The sequence below is a fragment of the Fundulus heteroclitus genome, chromosome 17 (genome assembly GCF_011125445.2).
Source record: "Fundulus heteroclitus isolate FHET01 chromosome 17, MU-UCD_Fhet_4.1, whole genome shotgun sequence".
Lineage (NCBI taxonomy): Eukaryota > Metazoa > Chordata > Actinopteri > Cyprinodontiformes > Fundulidae > Fundulus > Fundulus heteroclitus.
Genome location: NC_046377.1, coordinates 19,373,650 through 19,397,326, shown reverse-complemented (window position 1 = coordinate 19,397,326; position 23,677 = coordinate 19,373,650). Strand labels below are relative to the sequence as shown.

The 23,677-nt window shown below is 39.9% G+C and overlaps 1 protein-coding gene across 1 annotated transcript in view; it reads right to left on the bottom strand.

The window, feature by feature from the left end:
• LOC105918981 (protein FAM180A) overlaps positions 1–13,771 on the bottom strand; it is a 31,013-nt gene extending 17,242 nt beyond the window's left edge. Inside the window, exon 1 of the mRNA XM_036149388.1 lies at positions 13,638–13,771. Within this exon, the coding sequence (XP_036005281.1) occupies positions 13,638–13,771 (134 nt within the window). The remainder of the gene's footprint in view (positions 1–13,637) is intronic.
• Between the last annotated feature and the right edge of the window lie 9,906 nt (positions 13,772–23,677).

Here is a 23,677-nt window from a genome sequence, read left to right as displayed (position 1 = left end):
GGCAGCCATAAATACTAATCAGCACCGTGGAGAAAAAAAAAAAAAAAAAAAAAAAGCCTGTCTGGTGGATCTGTATCTACCTGCCAGGAGACGCATCAACAAACAAGGCAGCAAAATACTGAGTGGGAGTGTTCAGTCACAGCAGTTAATCATCACGTCCCGAAGCAGAAGAAAAATCTCCATTGTTCATCAACACCTCTGCATAGCGTCTCGTCAAGGCTAATCTGAATAGGGGCTCAGTCAGAGCTCCGTCTGCTCCCTGGTAGGTGCGGGGTGCTCGCCAACCCAAACACCGGTACGTGTCTTCCTGGTGCGTACCACACACTGCAGAGGAGACGGCTACCTTGGGTTCTACGCTGGCTCATTACGCTTGCATCCAGTTAGCTTACACTTTATGTTGTAAATTCGTTCTCACCTATCCGTGCAAGATCCTTAAATGTCATATTCATGTTTGGCTTTAAGGAGGCTTTTTACCATGGAATGATGATGTATTTTAACACTACACTACATTCTGTAGCCATCAACAAGCTGATTGTATATTTGACACTTCTCTGAGGCAGAATTGGTACAGTCCATTTGAATTGTTTTGTTTTTCTGGCAGAGACCAAGTTATTAAACATAATGTACTCAGGTTTCCTGTACAGTTGAGGTCAGGACTTTGCAGAAGCTTGAAGTTAGTCTACCAGTTTGAAATATGTTTGGGATCATTGTCGTGTTAGAGCCACCGGTTTTCCCCCACTCGCGGTTGATTAAAGAGGAAGTATAACCGTCAGGATGTAGTCCTCTTTCTTTATCATCCTGTTTCCTGCTTTGTGCAAAGCACTACCAGTAGTAGACCCACAGCATGATGCTGCAACCACCATGCTCGGCAGTTTTCTTTGGTTCAATAGCCTCACATTGACTCTAACTTGTTATTGTGGCCCAGTATGTTTGTCAAAGTAAATCTTTGGCTTGTTTGACCATAAACCTTTTCTCTACTGCCTATTTGGTATTTCTTTATTGGCAACAGAAAATCTGAGCGGAGCTTGAAAGTGTTATGTTGGAGCCGGAGCTTCTTTTGGGCAGCTGCATGTTAATCCATGGCTACAAAGACAAAAGGTTTATGGCACACTTGATCCTGGGTGGATCCTGGACGGTATCTCATCCGTCTAACCAATTTTCATTCCTGTTAGCGGTAGGGTTGAGGCTAGACGAACTGAAGCTGTGCCTTATTTCCGAAACTATCTCCATAAATACAACTGTAATGTTTTGGTTTATAAATGTAGAGACTAAACATTGTTGAAATAAACAGATTTTTAAATATTAAATTACAATGTGCTTACAGTAAGGGAAGGACAGGGAACATGGGCAGTGTAATGGGAGGAACCGGCAATTTACAATGAAAACCAGAGAGCTTACATTCTGAGGGAAGAGTGGAAAATCTGGACCCAGGTGAGCTTAATGAGGAGAATGTGGAATAGTTGTAATAAGTGCTGAGCAGTGGAGCTGAGGGACGGAGATAAATTAACACAGTGAAAGACGGATAAATGCAACATGACCGTTCAGACAGCGGACGCTTTGAAAAAAATCCGATACGTATCCAAATTAGTGCTACATATGGAAGTGTTACAAATCAGATTTTCTTGGGGGTGAAAAGATCGGAGTAGGGCCGTTCACACTGTCATGAAAAAGACAGATTTAGATCGCATGTGGGCAAAAAGATCGGATTTTCTGTAAATACTCATCACACAAAATCAAAGCCAATTTAAAAATATCTTTCTTCTTAAGATGTAATGTTATTTAGCCTCAAATGTTTTCCATCTTTCACCATTACATTCATGCTTTGTGTTCTTGTCTCGTGTGTTTGGTCTTTGTTTTAGTTTTGCTTTCTGCTCTGCCTCCACATCGAGTCCTAATTTCCACATTTTCACACCAATCCTGTAAAATGTCAGCAGGTTTGCTTTGCCCACTATTCATTCAACATGAGCGTTCAGACAGCGGACGCTTTGAAAAATATCCGATACGTATCCAAATTAGTGCTACATATGGAAGTGGCACAAACTGGATTTTCTTGGGGGTGAAAAGATCGGAAAAGGGCCGTTCACACTGCCATGAAAAAGACAGATATAGGTTCCATATGGGTAAAAAGATCGGATTTTCTGTAAATACTTATCACACAAAATCAAAGCCAATTTAAAAATATCTTTCTTCTTAAGATGTAATGTTATTTAGCCTCAAATGTTTTCCATCTTTCACCATTACATTCATGCTTTGTGTTCTTGTCTCGTGTGTTTGGTCTTTGTTTTAGTTTTGCTTTCTGCTCTGCCTCCACATCGAGTCCTAATTTCCACATTTTCACACCAATCCTGTAAAATGTCAACAGGTTTGCTTTGCCCACTATTCATTCTGACTTAAACAAGTATTAGTTGACCTAATCTGCCCTGTTTCATCTGTCATCTGTAAAATCACTTTCCAAAATCTTCTCTGAGACACTCCAACCCCCTCTTTGCTGATCACCACCTTGAGTTTGTGTTTTTTTTTTTCCGGCTGCCCACATCCTTTTGTCTGTTACGCTTAACGCTGAGGAAGGGTGGCTCTCGGCGAGGAAGCTTCACCTTTCAACAGCTTTCTGTGAACTGCTCTTCACAACGCTGATGCAAGAGCAGCTCAGGACTCCGACGCTCTCCGGGGTATTCATGTTACACCTAATTATGTTACAAACCTGCAGCCAATTAGCATAATTAGATGAGAGATGTTGCAGCAGGTGTTTTTAGAGTTTAATCCCTTTGCCAGACTTTTGTTGCTGCGTGAACGTGGGGGTTTCTATTTTCTGCAACACAACAATTCTCCTTTAGGAGTTTACAAAAATGCTTAGGTGGAGGTACATTATTTACTGTTTGTTGTTGGTTGAGGATGGCATCAGTATCAATCTGGGAGATCAGCTGTGACTTAGCCTGCTTTAACCCTTCAGGAAGGGAATAAAAAGTTATTCTTCTACACTATCAGCTGTACAATAGCTTCAAAGATGGTATTTGTGTCCACGCCCTTTCCAATAATAAACAATGAAGAAAAGGAGTCATCATTTTATCAGGAAGTGGACTTTTGGCCCTCCATACAGGGGCAAGCATAAGAAAAGAATGAACTGCCTTGAATTGAATCACGATACTAAAACCCAGCTGTTTTACAAAATCAGAGGAGTTGATAGGAGTGAAAGTAAAGGAACGCTGGAAAACTAGAATTTAACATGTATGGTCGGTAAACATTGAAGCAATATTATTATGATCCTCTAACAAGATGAAGGTGGGTCAAATATCCCAGGACCCGGGACATTACCTGTTGTCTGGGAATGTATGAGCATTCATAAGCACCATTTTGCTCCCAATAAAAGGGCCACATGCAATCTTGTTGAGAGGCAAATGCATAAACAAAGCAACATCCGCTGCTGCGCTCACGGAAAAATCTGAGCTCACGATTTGCAGTGGCAGTAATCAGCTCCTCATAAGGAATGAGCTCTCTGGGCTTTATCTGAACAGTCTCTGTGCTAATGCACTCCAGAGAGGGGAGTTGTCACACCGCCAGCCGCAGGCACCAGACTGAGCGAAGAGTTTTGCATGTTACAACAAGGTAATGAAAAAGCTCCGGCACTTATGAATACGATTTCCCTTTTTTTTTACGAGGTGTTTGCGTTGGTTTGGAGGAAAGGAAATTCCAGTAAGCTGGTCAGGGAGGAAAATGAATTCAGCAAATTCATTTAGTGATGGAAAAATAGCCCAATGTAATGATTATTTTTTACTAAATTACTGCTGCCGCAATTTGTGATCCTCCACTGTTGGCACTTTATAGAACCCCCTTTTTTTTAACAAGCGCACCATCTTTTGCTAAAGTATTTCCCAGTCTAAGGGATCTTTGGCCATTTATCTGCACTCTCTTTATGTAGAATTGAGGTCTGGAAATTCCTTTCCTGTTAGAAGACCCAATTATGAAAATTTGTGTAATTACTGATAAAGCAAGGTTTGATTTAACATCTCCTGGTAATTTAAACTGGTCATAATGTAATGCCTTCTAACAAGGATCCCAGGGCCTTTGGAAAAGAAACCGAATAGTATTCTTGCAGTTAAGTATGGTGGAGGAGCTATGATGCTGTGGGTCTATTTGTATTCACACTTTGTGTTTTAAGCCACTGGGATGGACTGGCCACCTGTCCGTATTCTGCCTTGATAAGCAGATGTAGATAATGGATGTTTTAACCCAGTCTAATTTGACTAAATCAGAATCAGAAATACTTTAAAGCAGATGATACAAAGTTAAAGTACATATAACATTTAGCAAGCTCCACAGACTTATTTTGTGTCTTTCCAAGCATGTTTTCCAAAAATGGGTTGGCATGTAGACAATGTCTATTGGCTTTTCTGACCATAATGGGCTCTGGAACCTGTTTTTTTCCTCATTTACAGTCTCACTTACTGTGTGTAGTGACAAGTTAACTATGCAACTTAATAAAAAAAATGGTCACATTACATTTAAAACCCCGGAAAAGTAATAGATCACAAAACGAATGTTCATGGAAACTCTAAATAACTTATAATTGATATTTGTAAATGATAATATATATATATATATATATATATATAAATATATAAAAATGATAAATAATCAAACATGGGATTTTTCAACATAAAAGTTTGTTAGATCAAAATGCGACAAAAGAATTTGTTTTTGTAGCTCAGTCACTGAAAATATTCCTGCATCCCTCAGAGACGTTACCTGTACTGATGTACCGGAGCAAGCCGAACCACAGCTGAAAGGTGAAAGTTGGCTCTTAAGAGCGGTTGTTTTGTAATTTGCGTGCGCATAAGTAGACTTGAGGTGAGTTTAACTGAGTGGGTTAAACAATCTTTCCTCTTGGCCCCAAAATGAAAATGTGTAACACATCAAAGCATCTCAAGCCAAGACCCCAGATGGTCCGGACTTGGATCCGACTCTCGCCTTCTGCTTGTCATGCAGCACTTCAGTCTGAAGTAATTGTGCAGTGGCGTCTCCAACTTGTGTTTGGAAGACACTAAACAAGCAGAATCAATTACAAGAAACAGGAAATCGTTTCATTTTTAAACATGAGGATGGCAGAAAGAGAAAAAGAGGAAAGAGTGAAAGAAAATAATTGACAAAAAGCAATTTTCCCAACACCTTCAAGAGTTACATGCTGAAAAGAATGAAACAGTCTCATCATATTATCTCTCATGTAGTTCTTAATAGTCTTATTTTCAGTCTTATTTTTAGTGTTTTTTTCTCATTCCAAGTGTAACAACATATATTGAAACACTACTTTAAAAAAAAGAAGCAGAAAAAAGATATGAGCAAGTATGAAACAAAACTGAAAAGTGACTAATATGAGTTGTAGCAGTCCAGTCTATTTATGTCTACATTTTAAAAATAATGTTAAGCCACTTTGCAAAAAACAGTTCTAATTCAGTGGTACAGGATACATTTGGGTCAAATTATTACAATTGCTGGAAATTAGAATTTTTTTTTTTTAATTAAAAGCTTGTATAGTGGCTGAAATGTGTACATGCCACTGTTAAAATTCCAGGTTTTTGTGATGTGGCTGTAAAACTTAAGCATTTTCTTTAAAAAACAAACACTCCCAGGCCTATCATATGCTCTAATCAGGTTTGTGTGTTGGTGTGTGTGTCTCCTCCCCATTTCTAGCGGGGTGTGACTGGTAGGTGTGGCGCTGCAACCAATCCGGACTGATCAGGAGGAGCTTAAAAAGGAGCAGATCCCCTGAAGCAGATGCCAGATTGTTTTTGCTTACAGCGTGGTATCCAGGCCGACGTTCCTTCGCTTTGCCCTGTGATCTCATACACTGCACGATATGTTCAATCGTTGCACTCAGATACAGCTCAAACTAGGGCTGGGCAATATGGATTAAAAAAATAAACCTCCGATTTTATCATACCAAATTCGATTAATCGATTTTTTTTCCTCCTTTTTGTTTCATAAAAAGAAATTAAAGAAATTATTTTAAAACCTTGCTTTTATGTCAAGCATTTTGTCAGGGAGTTGACCTGAATTCAAAGTGCGACTAAAAACAAGCTGTGAAACATGCTTGTAAAACAAGATGGCAGCCGTGCCGTTATAAACAATGAAAACATAACAAAACATTTGCTGCTAGTGGTATTACACATTGAGCTGAGAACAGGCTTCACTGCACTTGTGAACTTCAAACTAAGTTAAAAAAAAGAAGTAAATAAGTAAATGAAGTACTTCGTATTATGGTAAAAAAAAGTTTCTACTTAACAATATTTTGACAATAATTTTGCCTAAACATATATTCAGCATCACATGCTGTTCTCTTCATGGAAACCCAATGAGTGTATTGGCAAAATAAAATCCAGATTTTCCAAAAATGAAATCTTAAAGAATATTAAATTCGAATTAATCGATTAAACCGATTTATCGCCCAGCCCTAGCTCAAACTGTACGAAGAAACCGCAGGGTTTAAAAGTTCACAGCTCACCATATCTGTTCTTACTGTGCGGCCCGACTCTCTGATGTGACCTGACTGCTCACACCGTACGTATAAAAACAAGAAGAATCGGAAGAAAGGAACCAAGGGGACAACATGACCACACCCTCCACCCGCCGCCACCTGCCACACTCAGGCACTCGCATGTGCTCAGCTCCTCCAGGACCATTATTCTTCCAACAACGCTCACCTCTCCTTGTCAGCGCCAAAGCAGGATTCAACAGAAAACCCACAAGACCCTCTTCCCTGGACATCTTCGTCAATAAATCTTTCAAACCATTCCATTTCGTCTGTAATTGTTGCCTGCATTACAGTATTTTCTTACTCAAACGTGACAAGGACTAACTAAAGGCTTCAAGACAAGGCTAAAAACCTTGTGGGTGAACATCTTATAGTTTGACGAAACCAATAGTTTGACTTTTAGCCATGATTTCATTAGATAAGTTTGACACAAAAACAACCCTGACCATTACCACATGCCCACAGGAATCATGGTCATGGCAGCGTCACGATCTGCGATTACTTTCTTTTGGAGTCTGCCAGCAAGCTGAAACGGGATTAAATTTTCATTATTGCAGTAAATTCAAAAGTCCCTTAAAATCAACAAAATATTAGGGTCATCTGGAAAGGGTTAAAGTTTTGTACTAGTTGTGTCCAGATCTGGATATGAACAATATCTGAAGAAACGCTGCGGGCGACCGACGTCCTGCCCATACGAAATGTGTCTCAACAAAGCATTAATTAAACGGCGCACAAAGTTATGCATTCAGGTCATGGAATCATGTTGATCTTTTATTTTGTCCCCTTTAAAAGATTTCTTTGCTTTTCGTATTAATCATACAGAATGTGTTACACTGAGGTGAAAAGAGTTTTGTAAAGGATTTATCTCACACTTCCAGAATCACTTGGCTTTAGTCGCAAAGTTTATGCACACACAAGAAATTATGTACTTTGATTCCACTCCAAGGAAAACATATTAAGCATATATATATATATATATATATATATATATATATATATATATATATATATATATATATATATATATATATATATATATACATACATATACGCAAATGGAAATGACAATATTTTTTTGTGAAACAAATACATATAGAGCCTATCTATTTTATTTTGTGTTAACTATAGAAGGAATAATCCTGTCCTTTTGAAAGAATGCAATCCATGAGTCAAAAAATTGAAGATGTAAAATAACCATTACTGCCAAAAAATAATCTAAGCACATACAAAATAAAAAGTTATCAAAGTTCCTACTGCGTAAAAAAGTTTTTAGTATTATAGCATAAGGTGTTCAAGCAGCTTTATTGCTTGTGGAACCAACAAAAAAGAGAGATCATTTTCTTTAAGTTCCAAAGGCAGAAAAACACTACTCTGTATGATCCCACTAAAAATAAGGGAAATGGCAGATAATGTTACAAAAAGCCCTAATAGTGAATGTAGCCTCATTCAGAGCTGCAGCAGAAAAGGTCACCTAAAACCATAAAGCATTAACAACAATCATAAAAACGATGAAAAAAGGGCCTTTAAACGAATGAAGAAGCACCTTTCGTCGTTTTGTTGCTGATCTCCACTTCTGCCACTATAAATTTTGGCCTATAGCAGTTTTCATGAACTGTAACAGTCAGAATGAGAATCAAGTTTATTGCCAAGTACGTTTGCACTTACAAAGAGTTTGACTTGGTGTTGATGGTGCAGACAATATATATATATATATATATATATATATATATATATATATATATATATATAACAGAATCTAGAGCTATATACATGGTAGACTGTTTGTTAATGTAATAACTGATGTCAATATATATCTGAGTCATTACTAATTTGCCTCTATTATTGTGTCCGTGGATTACTTTGGTTATTACATAATTGTCTGTTGGGCCCTCTCAGAAATATTTAAGCTGAGAAAACTTTGACATGTCCGATACTTATTATTCTCCCCGCTGTGTGCTCTTGCATGCAGCGTAAATATCTGGTTTCAGATTCAGTATTTGGTTCGCAGTGCCTGTCTGTTACTAACCCTCTTCATTCCTGTGCAACTGCAAGGGTTGGATTGAGGTTTTTTTTTCTTCCCCCTCGTTCTTTGTCAGCAAACTGGCTTTGTTTTTGATGAATAAATAATGATTCCCCACAACCTCATCCTTTAAAGATAGCCCTGCTTCAAAGTCATAACGAAATGGCAGCGGCAGATAATTTTGCTTAACCGAGGGAATGTAGGAGGACAGTTTCAGACGTGCCACATGTACTGAGCTGCCAGGAATAGGAACACAATCTGCTCAAAAAAAAAAAAATGCCGTCTCTCAGATGGGGACTGGATTTGAGCTTTGGGTTTTTCAGCCATGGAATATGTTAAAGTTGCGATTCTTGGATGTGATTTCAAAAACAACATCTGGAGGAAGCTGAGCTTGAACCCGCCTTTTCTCTCCTCTTTGTGAACGCATCTTTGTGACTGTCGAGCAGCCACAAAGCCAGTCAGATCCAAATCTCTCCCTTGTTAAAGCCTCGCACTTCCTTTTCCCCTCCCCAATCCTCTCAAAGCTGCGTAGCACGGAGCAAAAGTGCCTTGTTAGATCGGATCTGTTGCTGGTTATCCTGCGATGTCTCCTGCTCACAAAGCCCGGATTATGCAATTAAACTTTAGCAGTTTTGCATTTCAAAGCTTAAGCCCCTCATCACGCCGCAAACAACACGCAGAATAACAAACACGAACAACATTAAAATTCATAAAAAACTCTTTTGTTGGCACAGTTGAAGAAAAATGTCTGAATTAGAAAAGCGCGATTGTTGCTCTGGTGTCCTGCGTGTGTGAGCGGCTCCTCGTCTCACAGCTTTCCTCCATCGAGGACCGCTCATCTGGAGCAGAATTGATCAGCTTCCATCACATCCTCGGCTCCATTTAGTGACGTTAGCTGCAGCGCCGATACAGTCGCCTCTCACTAAAATGTTTTTACAGCCGGATATGGGGACAAAGTGGTGGTAAGCAACAAAAATGACACGCAACAACTAACACAGTGGCCTGAAATTTAGGATTGAAAGGAAGCCTGCTGACAAAATAAGAATCACAGATGGTCAGGTATCAGGCATGCAGCAAACGTGTAGTTAAATCAGTGTCCTAGCTCTAAAACACATAACAAACATTAAGTCAAGTTTATTTTTGCAGCACATTTCAACAGCAGCACATTTTAAAGTGCTTTGCATCATGAAAACCTAAAAACACCATGAACACAATTGTATGAGTTTAAAACATCAGTACACATCAAATGTATTGTAAATCATTTGATGATTTGATCATTGTGGTATGGTAGCTGCACAGTCCAGGACAGGAAGGACGTAGCACAGGTGGTGAGAACAGCGCAGGGCATTGTGGGATGCCGTCTGCAGGATCTAGACTCAATTTATGCAGAACCAAAGAAGGGCCAGACGCATTTCCACTGCTTCCAACCCCCCCTCCCCCCCCCACCAGGCAATGCGCTGTTTGTCCCTCTGCCATCAGCTAAACACTTCAGAAACCTTAAAGCCCAAACAAGTAAAATTACCAAGAGCTGTGAGGGCAATCGCCCCCTGATGGGAGACTGCAGTCCAACGTTTTAAAATCATCCCCAGTTACTAATCCACCATATGTTACAATCACCTTAATGTTCCTGACTGCTGCACACTGTCATCTCTGAATATCTAAATGAATATTGCTGTAAATGAAGCCTTAAATCATCATTGTTCAATAAGCACCTTACTACCTCATTATCGTTATCTGTGACTTTTCTAAACGCAAAAGAAAAATGTAAATCTTGTTCATTGCCTGTTAGTTTGTCTTTTTTTTTGGCCTACATTATGTATAATATGAATTTTAATGTGAACCATAGTGGCCAAAGACAAATTTGATCACGGTGACAAAATATGTTCCTGTTATTTGGGGCAAAAACATCTCTAAACAAGTTCGTTTTCAGTCTTGATTTAAAGGAACTCAGAGTTTCGGCTGATTTCTGTGACTTTGTTCCAGATTGCGGAGCATAGAAGCTGAATGCTGCTTCTCCATGTTTGGTTCTGGTTCCGGTTAAGGTTAATAGGGTCGTAGATATGACTTTGGTACTAACTAAAAATAATGTAAATATTTGTCTTAAATCTGACAGGTGGTTCCACCATATTCTGTAAGACAGAAGGTGCCACAGTAAACGCCCCCGATCCTGCATTGACTACCGCATATAGAGGATATATATTTATGTATTTTCTGTTTCATTTTTTTTCTGTGCTTGTCGTGTACATATTTCAAATTCTTAAGTGCCATCCACAATAATACCGCGGACGGCTGCCACGGTGTGTTGGTGCACACTTTTTTGCTTTGTTTTACTATTTAACTCTGGTTTTTGCGATGATACCCGGAGCTCTTTCACCAGAGAAGAACTCATGAACATCAGGGCTACATCACCAGAGGATTTATTCCCTACGTTTGAGTGTATATAGCCTCTGTATATATATACACATTTTATTTTATTGTATTTTTATTCTTTGTCTGCACCATCAACACCAAGTCAAATTCCTTGTGAGTGCAAACCTACTTGGCAATAAACTTGATTCTGATTCTGATTCTGAGCGGACACACAACACTCTTTGAAACGTGTGCGTTAAACCAAGATGATTGAAAACATTGAAAGAGGTCAACATAATTCACGAATGGAAGGTTTACACGCGTTAATGTTAAAATAATCACTAAAACACTGAGACGGAAATACGAAAAATTTAAATAGTCCAAAGATTTTAGAGCTTTAAAGATGGAATTCAATAAGTCATAAAACACAAATGAGATAAACGAAACAATAAAACAGAATTTGTGTCTTAGCACAAGGGTCAGGGAAAAACTTAACGTGTGTTGTGAGACCAAAGGTCATTAATTAACACAAGACGTTATGGAATAGAAAAACCCAGATGAGTCTGACAAAAACAGACAATGGAGAGGAAAAGAGGACTTCGTATGGAAGATAAAGACAACATGCAAAAAAAAAGAACAGAGAACTAAAGTAACTGGTGAGCAAATAGGAAGGCGGAGAGCCGGTCAGCCGATGTGTGCAGTTATGCACGCTGAGGATTAGTCTGTTCTTTTTTTCTGTTTGTTTAGCGCTTCAAAATAATACATCTTCAAAGTTATTTATATTTTCCTTCAACGACCCATTTTATTTTCGACGTTGTGAGGCGACAGAACATGGCTTTGCTTGGGTCATAGTTCTGATGGAAGAGCGAGTCTTCTAACCTAAGCACAGACTGTTGCATGGATTGTACCTGTAGCAATGTGGATAAACGTTAAGTCAGGGGCGTGTCACTAGATTTAGAAATCTGGAGATTAGGTAAACTGAGGTGAAGGTGGTGGCCCAGACCGTGACAATCTAAACTTGAGATTTAGCAGCGGCTGTGGTAGTGGGGAGCTTTCAGGAAGTGGAAATAACCTAAATTAGCATAAGGGTTAAGTTTACAGTGTGAAAATGCTGGAACTCTTGGCTTGGAGCATGGTGTCGATCGCTCCCTGAAGCAGTGATAAAAAAAAAAGGACGTTTGGCTCAAGCAGAAGCTGAGGGTTAGTTCGAGGCTCCAAATGCGGCCGGGACTGAAGCCGGAGCCGGCAGTGAGGCTCTGAGCTGCCCTCTGGGGTCTTTGTTTAACTTTCACTCGCACTTCGTGTTTTTCCAGCGCTTTCTCATACAAATCACCCCCATTAAAGACAAAAACCTGGCTTCAATTACCTCTGATTTAAAAAACTCACCCCGTCTTACCATCGAAAACGGTAAGAGACGTAGCGGCTGAAACACCTGACCCTGTTCCCTCCTGCCTCAGTCTGACAAAAATGACCCGGGTGTATATTTCATTTTCATCTACTGCCAAGGGAGAAATGAACGCTAGTTTTTAGCAACAGAGGTCTCTGCCAACTGAGATGAGAGAGGAAGCTGAAGCTGAGGTTCTGAGATGCTAAAGTGAGCGGAGGAAAGGCAGATAGGCGCAGCTTAAAAAAAAATGTCACAGGGATTTTTGTTTACTATAAGTGACAGAACTATTACTTCTTGTTGTGTAGTCTTCAAAACAATATCTAGGCTAGACGAGAGAAAAAAAGAAGGAAAAACTGGACAAATCTGCTTTTAACCTGATGCATGTGTTTCTGCCTGCGTTTAGTGCAATCCCCATATTGGAGGAGGTAGAAGAATAAAGCAGATAGCATTCATAAAAAAAAAACAAGAAAAAAAAAATCCCCTCTGGATTTGTTTATTTATGTTTTTTGAGTTGATTCTTTAAAGGATGTTCACAAAACGCAGCCTGATGGAAAACGGATCCATCCTTAGTTTGGTGGCGGTCTCTATAGTCGTCGACAGTGGAGAGGCGGGGTGCGTCTTGGAGGGGGCCCCCGATCACTTCAGGGCTTCGACAGGTGGTCCGTTTGGCGTCCTTGCAAAGAAAATCAAACACTTCGCCGCAGTGATTTAGTGGATTTTAAAAGAGAATTGTCGTTTTCCTTTCCCATCTTTTAGAGCTGAAAACACGAGACAGACTTGTGGTGATGAGCCGAATAGAATTTTAACGCTGGTCGTGACTCATAAGGAGCTTTTGCTCCGGGTTTTCCTCCCCGATGTGATTTAGCCGCTCTCTCTCTTACATGGATTTGGCAGCAAAATAGCAAAACAAGTGCAAAAAAAAAAAAGAAAGCAATATCAATATTTTTTTGTGTCACCTGTAAATATTTTCGCATGATCTCTAGATTTATTCTGCACTTACTTCAACACCCGTCATTTCTGTCCACCATGGCAGCTCATAACTTATTCTGTCTTTCTTCCTTCCTCCCTCCTACCCCCTGAACACATCTCTTACACCCCCCCACCCTTCCCTCCCCTCGCCGTCTTTTCTTTTCTGTCAATTTCTGATCCTTTAATCCCTCCTCCAGGCATCAGAGTTGTGGAGTTTCCGAGCCGCAGCCTCCGCGTCACTTTCTGCCGATTATCGTAGACAATGGTTGCAGACGTTGACCCGGCCTTGAGGACAGCAGCGTGCTTGCACCCTGGTGGGGGATTTTTTTATTTTTTTTAGTCTTCTTTGAGCCGGCCCGTGCTTCGTTGTGTGGTTCCGGCCACACCGTGCGGCTCTGTGACTTTGTTTGCGACCATTTGACCTCTGCCGTCCCACCTCCTGGTTGACCTGTTGATGTTTGCACTCTAAGGGCCCGGCGGCGATGCAGATCCGGTCCCCGGCATCCAGGCACAGGCTCATCTACATGCGTGCACTCCTGCCACCGGCGGGGGGATTTGCAAGCGTGCCACTTGCACGAATCCGTGCATGTGTGAATGCGGTGAATAAAGAGAATGAAGCCACCCAGTGGGGTTGTTTGGATCCCCCCCACCCCACCCCCCACCCTTCTCTGTCGATACTCCCCCGGCACTCAGAGGAACGGTGACCCTGACGGTTTCCTCGCCAAGCCGGTGCCGCCATTGATCACTTCACACGCGGTAAACAAACTCCGGCCCCTATCATCCCTCGCAGCGGCGCCGAGCCGGCAGACTTCTGGGCCGAGGCGGGACGCTGGGCTCATAATCATGCGTTAGCCGGCAGAGCTTGGCTTTGTACTGATAAAACAGTACTACAGTGTATAAAATAAATCACATGGAGAATATTTATTAAATCCGCAGGTGTTATCGCCGAGGAATAAAGCACACAGAGCTGCTGAATCCCCGTAGCTACCTTTGGCAGTAGATGAAAAAAAATACATTACCTTTCAAATCAAGCTGCAACTTTATTTATTCATACATTATTAAAAAGCCGTTCTGGTCAATGAGGTCGATATTGTTGAATGTGTCCAGGGCTTTATGTTTCAAAGAAACAGGTGCATTGCTTCGGAGCACGTTTGCTTTCATCCGTTCTCGAGATCTGACTGGATAAAGTTATCTCTTTGAAGCACGGAAGATTTCATATGACAGATTTGATTCCTTGAGAAGCACCCAAAATACATTTAGCCGACAGGTTTATCAACTAACTGGTAAGGGGAAAAAAATGCCGTATGATGTAAAATTACTGCACAACCTCACAACTCAATGTAATTTATTGGGTTTTCATACAACAGACAAACAGAAAGTTGTGCAAATTATGAATTGGGCAGAAAATGATGCATGATTTTGAACTTCTACACACATGAAATTCTAAAAAGTTTGATGTACATTATTTTTCAGCCCTCCTCAATCTAGACTCTTTGTAGATGAGTTGTCTCCACCCAGTTTGCACATCCGGGGACTGACACGCTAGCTCTGCAAAAATTATCCCTGCAGCTCATTCTGATCATTTGTGATCAGTTTTTACCACAGATTCAGGATGAGCGTTCAGTCTGAACTTTGACTGTAACGTTTTAACACATAATTAAGCTTCGATTTAAACCAATCCGCTGTAGATACCTATTTTGTGCAGTCGTTATTCTGATGGAAGTTCAACCACTGCCCCAGTGTTAAGTCTTTTTAAGTGTCTAACAGGTATTTTTTGTATTTATCTCCATACTTTTACAAGTTCCTGTTGTACAAAAGGTATGATACTGACACCACCCAGTGGGGGATGGTGTGTTGAGGGTGATGAGCAGTGTTAGTTTTCCTCCAGACACAGCCTTTTGCTGTTTGGTCGAAAAGTTCAATGTTTGTTTGATCTGACCAGATCCCATATTTGCACACTATTGCTGAATACCCTACATGAGTTGAAATAAACTTAGTAGATGATTTCACATGTTTTCATTTGCAGTTTTTACGATAGCTAGTTTTGTGATGGGCAAAACTAAAGGTCTTTGTCTGAAAAAGAATCTCCAACATGAGCTGCGGATATTCACAGCTCCCCCAGAGTTAGCAGTCTTTATTTTCGGAAGGAACAGGGCTTGGTGAGATGTCCAAAGTTTGGTATGTTTTATATATATATATATATATATATATATATATATATATATATATATATATATATATATATATATATATATATATATATATAAAAACCCAACCTTGCTTCATCTTAACATCCTGCCCGACTTATCTGCTGTATTCCTTGGTTTTCATGATGCTGATTGTTCATTGATGTTCTCTAACAAACCTCTGAGGCTAGAAACAGAGCAGCTGGATTTGTGCTGAGATGATACCATCACCCCACTAATCACATGACTTACAAAGGAAGATGGTTACTCTAGATTTGATTTAAGGGTCAAGAGTAAAGGGGCTGAATTCAGATGTACCACACAGATTTTTTTAACCATGCCTATCGTAAAAGCCCATTAAAATACAATGAAGATTGTGGTTGCAATATGACCCAATGCAGACAAGCTTAAAGGAGCATTGTGGTCATATTTTCTAACTGTGCATGTGGGTGTGACTTGTTTACCTGGCTTCTTTGTTGAGTCTCTACTGCCACTGATGTATTAACGTGTTCATAAACGCTTAAGGCTAATAAGTTTGTCTCCATTCGGCTACTGTAATCAAATACGGTGACACAACATGTCGTCTTTCATTGGTTGCACCGCCACCTATGTATTATAAACAACTCATTCTAAGCAATGAGAACACTCTCAGTTTTGATGCACTTGTTATCAAACTTTGGTAAAGTATGTATTTAAGAAAGCAATACTTGATTTTTGCTGATGAAAAGCCAAATGGGTTACGCACTGTCCCTTTAAAGGGTAAGATTGTTGATGAAAGGCACTTTTTCACGTAGCAGTACGACACTCAGTGTCAGAAACTGCAAGAGTGGTGGTCAAGTCTTTCAGCCAACAGAACACAAAGCTAAGTTTAACCTTTTTAAAGGCTACAAAAAAAGACTTATGTTTATGTTATTGTGATCATTGACAAAACGTTCTTATTTGGAGATTAGAGGGCTGCAGCCCATCTGCCGAAGCCATTTCTTTCTCCACACAATTACAAAAGGCTGACATGATCTCAATTGCTTTGTGGTCATTAGCTGGTGGATAATGAAGTCCCACTGAAATAAGTGGGAGATAGCGAGCTTTAAAATTCATGTATTGGCTGAACACCTTTCAAGCGTTTGCTTTCGGGTCATTTCTCCAGGAAGAATGGCCGTCGGGCTGACCTCACAACTTCTTTTTTTGTGCTCCCTGTTGTTCAGGCGACGACAAGTCATTGATCCAAGCCCACCACCTGCAGGTAGGCAAACTCATTTGCGATGACACCAGACTTTATCTAACGCATAAATATTTAAGCGAGTTGAGCACAAAGGCAGAAACTTCGATGACAGCTCCATTTTCAGAGCACCTCCACTCCCTCGGATAAATTACCACCGAAGGCAAACTTTCTGAAAGATTGGGGAGCTACAGATAAACAAAACAATCTATAATTAAAGAATCTGCACCATAATTAAAAGCTGTGCTATCGGTTTTCCCTGACAATATGATACAAAGCTTTTATGTAATGAACGAAAATAAGGGAAGGAGACGCGTTTGTGATTGTCTTGCTTTATTCCTGGCATTGAGATTAAATATAGTTTCTTTATTTTTCTCTACTTTTGATTGCGAGTGAGGTGACAGTGTTCTTTGTACACCCAAATTGCTCCCTGGGTTGCTTTCTTCCTCTCCTCACAGTTAAGTCTCCTACGATAAAGACAGATCAGCCTTGACGAAAGAGACCAGCCGCTCCACCGTTTTCACTATTGACTTTTTTTTTTTTTTTTTGCGTTTGACAACATAATTACCAAAGACAAGGAGCTGTGCAATTAAAAGGCAGTGGTGGTTGACAGGAGGGGCTTGAATGGGAGCAGGACCACACAGACGAGACTCAGAAGGGATGATCTCAAAAAAGAAGTGTCCCAGTGTTTGGACGGATCTGACAGCAGGTGGAACATCGAAGCCAAAGGTTTATAGTCCTCACAAAACAATATATTCTGAAAAGATTCCTTTTAATTTGGGGGAGAGGTGATCTAGTGGTTAGAGTAGGGTGCCTGTCTGTTGGAAAGGCTCCAAAATCTGCATTTTGAATCCCACAGACTGCTACTTTGGGTCCCCTAAGTGAGACACTAAGCTACTGAAAGCTCTCCAGGTGCTACACAGAGGCAGCACAACGCTCCCATAAGGGAAGGGTTTGACGCAGATAACATTTTTCATTGTACAAAGTTGGAATGACAGATGCATTCTCAGAATATGCTTGAGTACATGGGTCAGCTGATATTTGGATGGAATGTATGTATGGAAATCAGTTGTTGAATTATCTCCAGTGTGAACTCCCTTTCACAAAATAGACCGGTTAAATGCAAACTAAATGAATAATGCACCTAGTTTAGTCAACAGAAATGAGAAATTCAACATCCCCACATAAAGGTGGATCTGTAGTGATTACAAAGTTGATAAATAGTTAGCCCTTAGGCCAGTTCAGTAGTAGTAACTTTTATTTGTCCCAATATGGGCAATTTTTGTGCAGTAGTATTAATAAAACATTCACACTTCACACATAAAAACACAAGAAACACATAAAATATAAAAGTAAGGTGAATAAATATATATAAATATGTGCAGCGCAGAGAATGAATAAACGAAGGCCTATATGTATGCAACATGTGACTATCTGATTTTCCTGGTAGCGTTTAGCAGCTGGACAGCAGAGGGAAGAAAAGAATGTTTGCATCTATTTGTCCGGGCTGGTGGATATTTAAAACGGGAAAAAAAGTTCAGGTATAAGATACGCCACAGCTCCCCTGTTAGCAGGTTGCATCAAGTCTCTCCAAGCAGCATTCACTCCTCCTGAAAGAGCGTAGAGCCACAGTGGACAGTCGTCTGCATTGTTGATGGCTTTGCAGCAATCCCTCATACTGAGCATGCATGAAGCGACAGTGGAGAGTAAAAACTCCCCTTTAACAGGGAGGAAAACCTCCAGCAGAACCAGGCTAAGTGTGAACGGCCATCTGCCTTGACCGTCCGGGGGTCATAGTACGTGACTAGGCCCCTTTAAGTGCAATTCGTGCCCAAGTTTGAAACTTGAGTCAGCCCCTCTGCTATTTGTAATCTGATATTTACCATCATACTGGTGTTAATCCTGGTGTTACAAAACACATGAGCATTCCCCTGTTTTGTAACTTTAAACTTAAGCTGCTTGGCTTGCTTGAAACCTTAGTTGCTGTGCTTCACTGAAAAAGCTCCATTACTGTTAAAGACTTGTGACAGGTCTATATGTGTCTGTAACAGCTGCTTGTGTTTTCTGGTTGACAGGGACGGAGATTGTGTGGGTAACATCAAAAGTGAATTTTTATCTCTTTCTCTGGCCTCAAAACATTTTAGGTCAGTTATAGCAGCTCATCAGGAGCGTGTCGATTCCTTGTGTTTACAGTTTGCGTTGGTGCTCCCTAGTGGCCAAAAGCTTCCTGACAACTTTAAAAATACAGTTTGTCAAAAAAAACAAAAACAACAATGATACTGTGCAACATAGTTGGAGAAAATCTCCAAAACTCAGATGAGTCAGCTACCGGCAGGCAGAAATGTCCATTGTGTGGGGGGGTTGCTTATATAAGGACACACACACACACACACACTGAGGAGAACACTTTTAAATCAGTCGGAGCCTTGGTGAACAACTGTGTGGCCAGAGAGAATAAATACTGTCACCTGCAATATGTATTAAAGCTGACTAATTATCGCCCTGCCTCTATATTTATGGTAATATGTTCAGCCTATCTACGTGTTCAGCATAAATAACAACCATAAGTTTGGGCCTTTAATGAAGAAAAATGACTAACTTGTGCCTGCACAGCTTGTTAGACAAATAAAATGACTGGAGCTTCCACTGGGCAACATGCCTTCTACCTTTCCAAATGAGCTCTCCATCACCGCTAATCAATAACTGTCGGCCCACGAGAGTGCAACGAGTCTCCGCCATCCCAAAGTTTCCATTGTTCTGCCAAGACCCCTCTGCGCCACAACTGCAGATTAATCAGGTGTTCTGTGCCAACGCTGCTTCTCTAAACTAATTATTTAAACTTTGCTCGGCATTCCAGTTGGAAAATAAGCGGAACAATTAAACAAATGCACACTTCAGGGCTAATTACAAAAGCAGCTTATGAATGAAAACGTCAAGGAGAACATCTGCGCCTTTGTAAACTCTTTGAAAACTTTGTTTAACCCCAGTGCAGATCCACACCTCGACCAGGTTGCTACACAAAGCAGCCGAACCCACAAAAGACACAGGTACTACTCTTTAAGACACAGGTACAACTCTTTAAGACACAGGTACTAAAACAGCCCACTGATGGTGTAGCACGTAGGACTGTAGTCACATTTTGTTACCGAGCCCACTTGTTGATCTGCAGCTTTTTGAAGAACTGATAATTGTTTTATTTGGAAAAAAGAAAGCGGAGGATGACGGACACAACCAGAAATGAAAAGGCAGTGAATATATTAAGGCTGCGACAGAACCCAGTCATTTTTACGTCAATAAAGAGCTTTCTTTGAGCTTGTTAGCCGCTGTCAATAGTCTTTTATTTCAGCGCCTGTCGTGGCGTTTCAAATAAAAAAAAATAATTAAAAAAATAACAAGAAGAAAACTAAGAGGAGAGACATGCGTCTCTTTCCAAAATTCATCTCTGTGATTGATGCCGTTGACTCAGCGTCTCCAGACTGATTTTCAGAAAGAAAAAAAAAACAACTTAAATTGAAAAGTTTTCAGTAGCGGCGATGAAAAGCAATCTGTGACCCGCTCTGCGTGGACTTAATGGGATCTGTCAGAGAGGTGAAGCTGGTCAGCTTCAAAGTGTACAAAGAAGTAATTGGAAATGATGAAATGTCAAACAAAGACACGCATTTATGCATAAATAAGATAAACCGGCTCTCTGACTTTGTGCCGTTTGACCTGAACTTATTGAGTCCTGCCTTAGGTTACGGCTGTTTATCGTGAGTTGCAGCTTCCAAGACGGATTCGGCGGAGGCCTGTTTGAACTGCTTTTAGAAACTGTGACGGTTAATTTTGCTGCATGTACACACAAACCCAAATACCTACACGGTACATACAGTTTCAGGCCATTATAGCAGCTTTTATGGGTTCAAACAATAAAACTTATATGCATAATTTGTACTTTTAACCTGTACTACTTTACACGTGTAATAATGTGTGCTAGGTAAGACACTTTCTGATTAGGTTATTAAGACCCATTAAGTCAGGGGTGTCAAACTCATTTTGGTTTAGGGGCCGCATTCAGCTTAATCTGATCTCAAGAGGGCCACACGAGTTAACTCATTGCAAGATTAAATAGAACTAATAAATGTGGACTTGTTGATTTTTATATTAAGTTAATTTCACTTTTACACAATATATTATGAATAACCTCAGCGTTTTTAAGAAAAGTATGTGCAATTTCAACAATACTTTTACTCAGTTAAACATTTACTTGTGCATTATGCATAAAAACTGATCACAGTGATTATACAATGTTGAAAAAAATTTATTCACATTTTTTGGAACTTAAAAACACTGTCCTGCATGACAAAATACATCAAACAGATAAAAATTAAGAAATGATTTGAATTTTTCCACACCTGAAGCTTAATCAGCTAATTAAAACACAGCGCCCCTCGTGGACAATATAGGAACTGCATATTTTCAATTAAACGAAGTACATGTTTTTTTCAATAATTGTTTTATCATTCTCTTCCTTTTATCTTGTCCACTTGTGAAAGTCAAATCTGATGAGCTCTTTGTGGCATCTTATTGCCAGACAGGACACTGGAAAAAAAAGAAAAAAAAAAAAGAAAAAAAAACAATTTTTTTTTTATAATGATAATGCATTTAGCCACAGGGCCGGACTAAATTGTTCGGCGGGCCGGATCCGGCCCGCAGGCCGTATGTTTGACACCCCTGCATTAAGTGAATAATCGACACTTACAGTAGCTCACAAAGGTTTTCACATCACTTTTTCACAGTTTATAAGGCTACAACTAGACACTTTGGGTGCATTTGATCAGGTTTTATGTGACGGCCCAACACAAAGTGATGCGGGATTATGAAGAGGAACTAAAATGACACGTATATGTAAAAGAGTTTTATGGATAAAAAAAGTGATCGGAGTTGTGCAGAAATGTACTCAGCTTCATTTACTCTGATGCGCCTAAATAAAATCAAATGCAACCAAGTACCACCAGAAGATTGCAATAAGTAATGTGTAATTTTATTTTAAAGATGAAGTAACATACCCAACTGGTCAGGCATACATTATTATTATTATTATTATCATTATTATTATTATTATTATTATTATTCAGTTGTGGTCCAGTTTAAATACCGGTCAGGTTCTAAATCCTCTGAGCTTTGAACTTCTCACAGGTACTGGTAAAGTATTGGACAGGATAAGCACAACATTTACGCCACCATTCTGAACGGCCCTTACGGTGGAGGGATTGCTCATCTGCAGGGCTTTTAATGATTTGACTCTGGTGGAAACATCTCACCTGATTGGATTTGCTTGAGGATAAATAAATAAAATGGGGTTTCCTGTCTACCTTCCCGCTGAGCAACAGCCCTAATTTCACCGCTGATGCCGCAAGTAGATCAGTTTTAGACCTGGGTCAAAGTCATCTATGCCCTGATTTAGGATCTACGAAAATAATGCAGTTTCTAAATGATGATTTCATTTAAAGAGAGGGCAGCTATCCAACCCAAACCAGCCCTGTATAGAAAAGTAATAGCTCCTTTTTGTGCCGCCCTTGGCAGCAGCAAGTCTTTTATATTGCTGTTGAGAGCTTTGGCCGGCTGCAAAATTGTTGTTATTCAGCCGCTCTAAAGGATTTCTGAGCATAAATTGGTCAAAATCTTCATTTTGCTTTGGTCTATAGCTTTCAGAAGAGGACCTGCTTGTGTTCTTTTGGTCAATTTTAACCATTTCCTCCAAGAAGCGTAGGTAGAGAATTTGTAGTTCCTTTAGTTAGAGCAAGCTATTCAGGTGCTGGAGCATCACAGCAGGCCCAGACCATCATTTCTACTACACAGAGTACCGTTTCTAAACTCTTGGTTGTTGTTTTTTTAGCAAATGTGAGGCATGCCACTGTGTTCTTTTCATGCAGTATGAATTCACAATTTTTTTTATCTTGTTGTCAGCTGTAATATTCTGGCATTAATATCAACATGCGATGAACAATTCTATTTTTCTGTCTGTCTGTCTGAAAGCAAAAAATTGAGAGAAATACTCAACAAAACACGGACTGAGCTTTCTGAACATCAGTAAAGATAAAGTTAAGCGTGTTTTTTTTTAATGGCAGGGAAATGCCATTTGTTTAGCATGAAAACCCTTCACTGTTGTCACCGAGTCACATTAAGTGACTGTAGATATAACAGATTTTTCTGTTTTATCTTCAGCAAATGCTGAAGTTTTGTTACAGTTATATGTAGCTCAGGAGTTTTCATGATTTGAAGCCACGGTGTGACTCTTACATAAGCCACAGCCACCTTAATGGTGAATTTGTATCACTTACTGCAGTTTATCATCAACTGTGGGTAAAATTCATGACATTGCTGCTAATCTAACAATGGTGTGTCCATCCATGCCAAACTGGTTCCCTTCAAAACACACACAAAAACTCACTTTACCCTTAAAAAAGGTGACTGCTTTGTCACAGCTGGAGTTCCTTTTCCTGTATCCTCAAATTTCACCAACATTTTTCAGTTTGGGTTTCAGGATTTCACCAACATTTTATTTTAATATTTGGCCTTCCAATGTAACCTGACTGGTTATTTGGCATTTAATGCGGGAATCATCACACCATTTAAGAGTTGGATGGTGACAAGTAAACAGACAAAATAATAATTGGACATTCTGACATATAGATTTAAACATTTAAACATCTTTAGATGCTGTTTGTTTTTCCACACCAGCTCCCATTGGTAATTGCTTTCTAACTGCTGCAATTTAACACAATTTTCAGCCCTCCCAGGAGATGCAATCTCTTCATTTAGTCATTTTAAATTCTATTTTTAAGCATACGTCCTGCCCCTCTTCCTGCTGAGGTCTCCACTTGCCTCAAGTTATCTCATCTTACAGCACAGAGGAGTGATCGACTCTGGAAGGTTGAAGCCAGCTTCCATTTCCGTCTAAGGGGTCTCTGGTCTTTGAAGCAAGGAGAAGGAAATGACAATTTATCTTCATGCCATGCACTCCTTAAATTAAAAAGTCAGATGC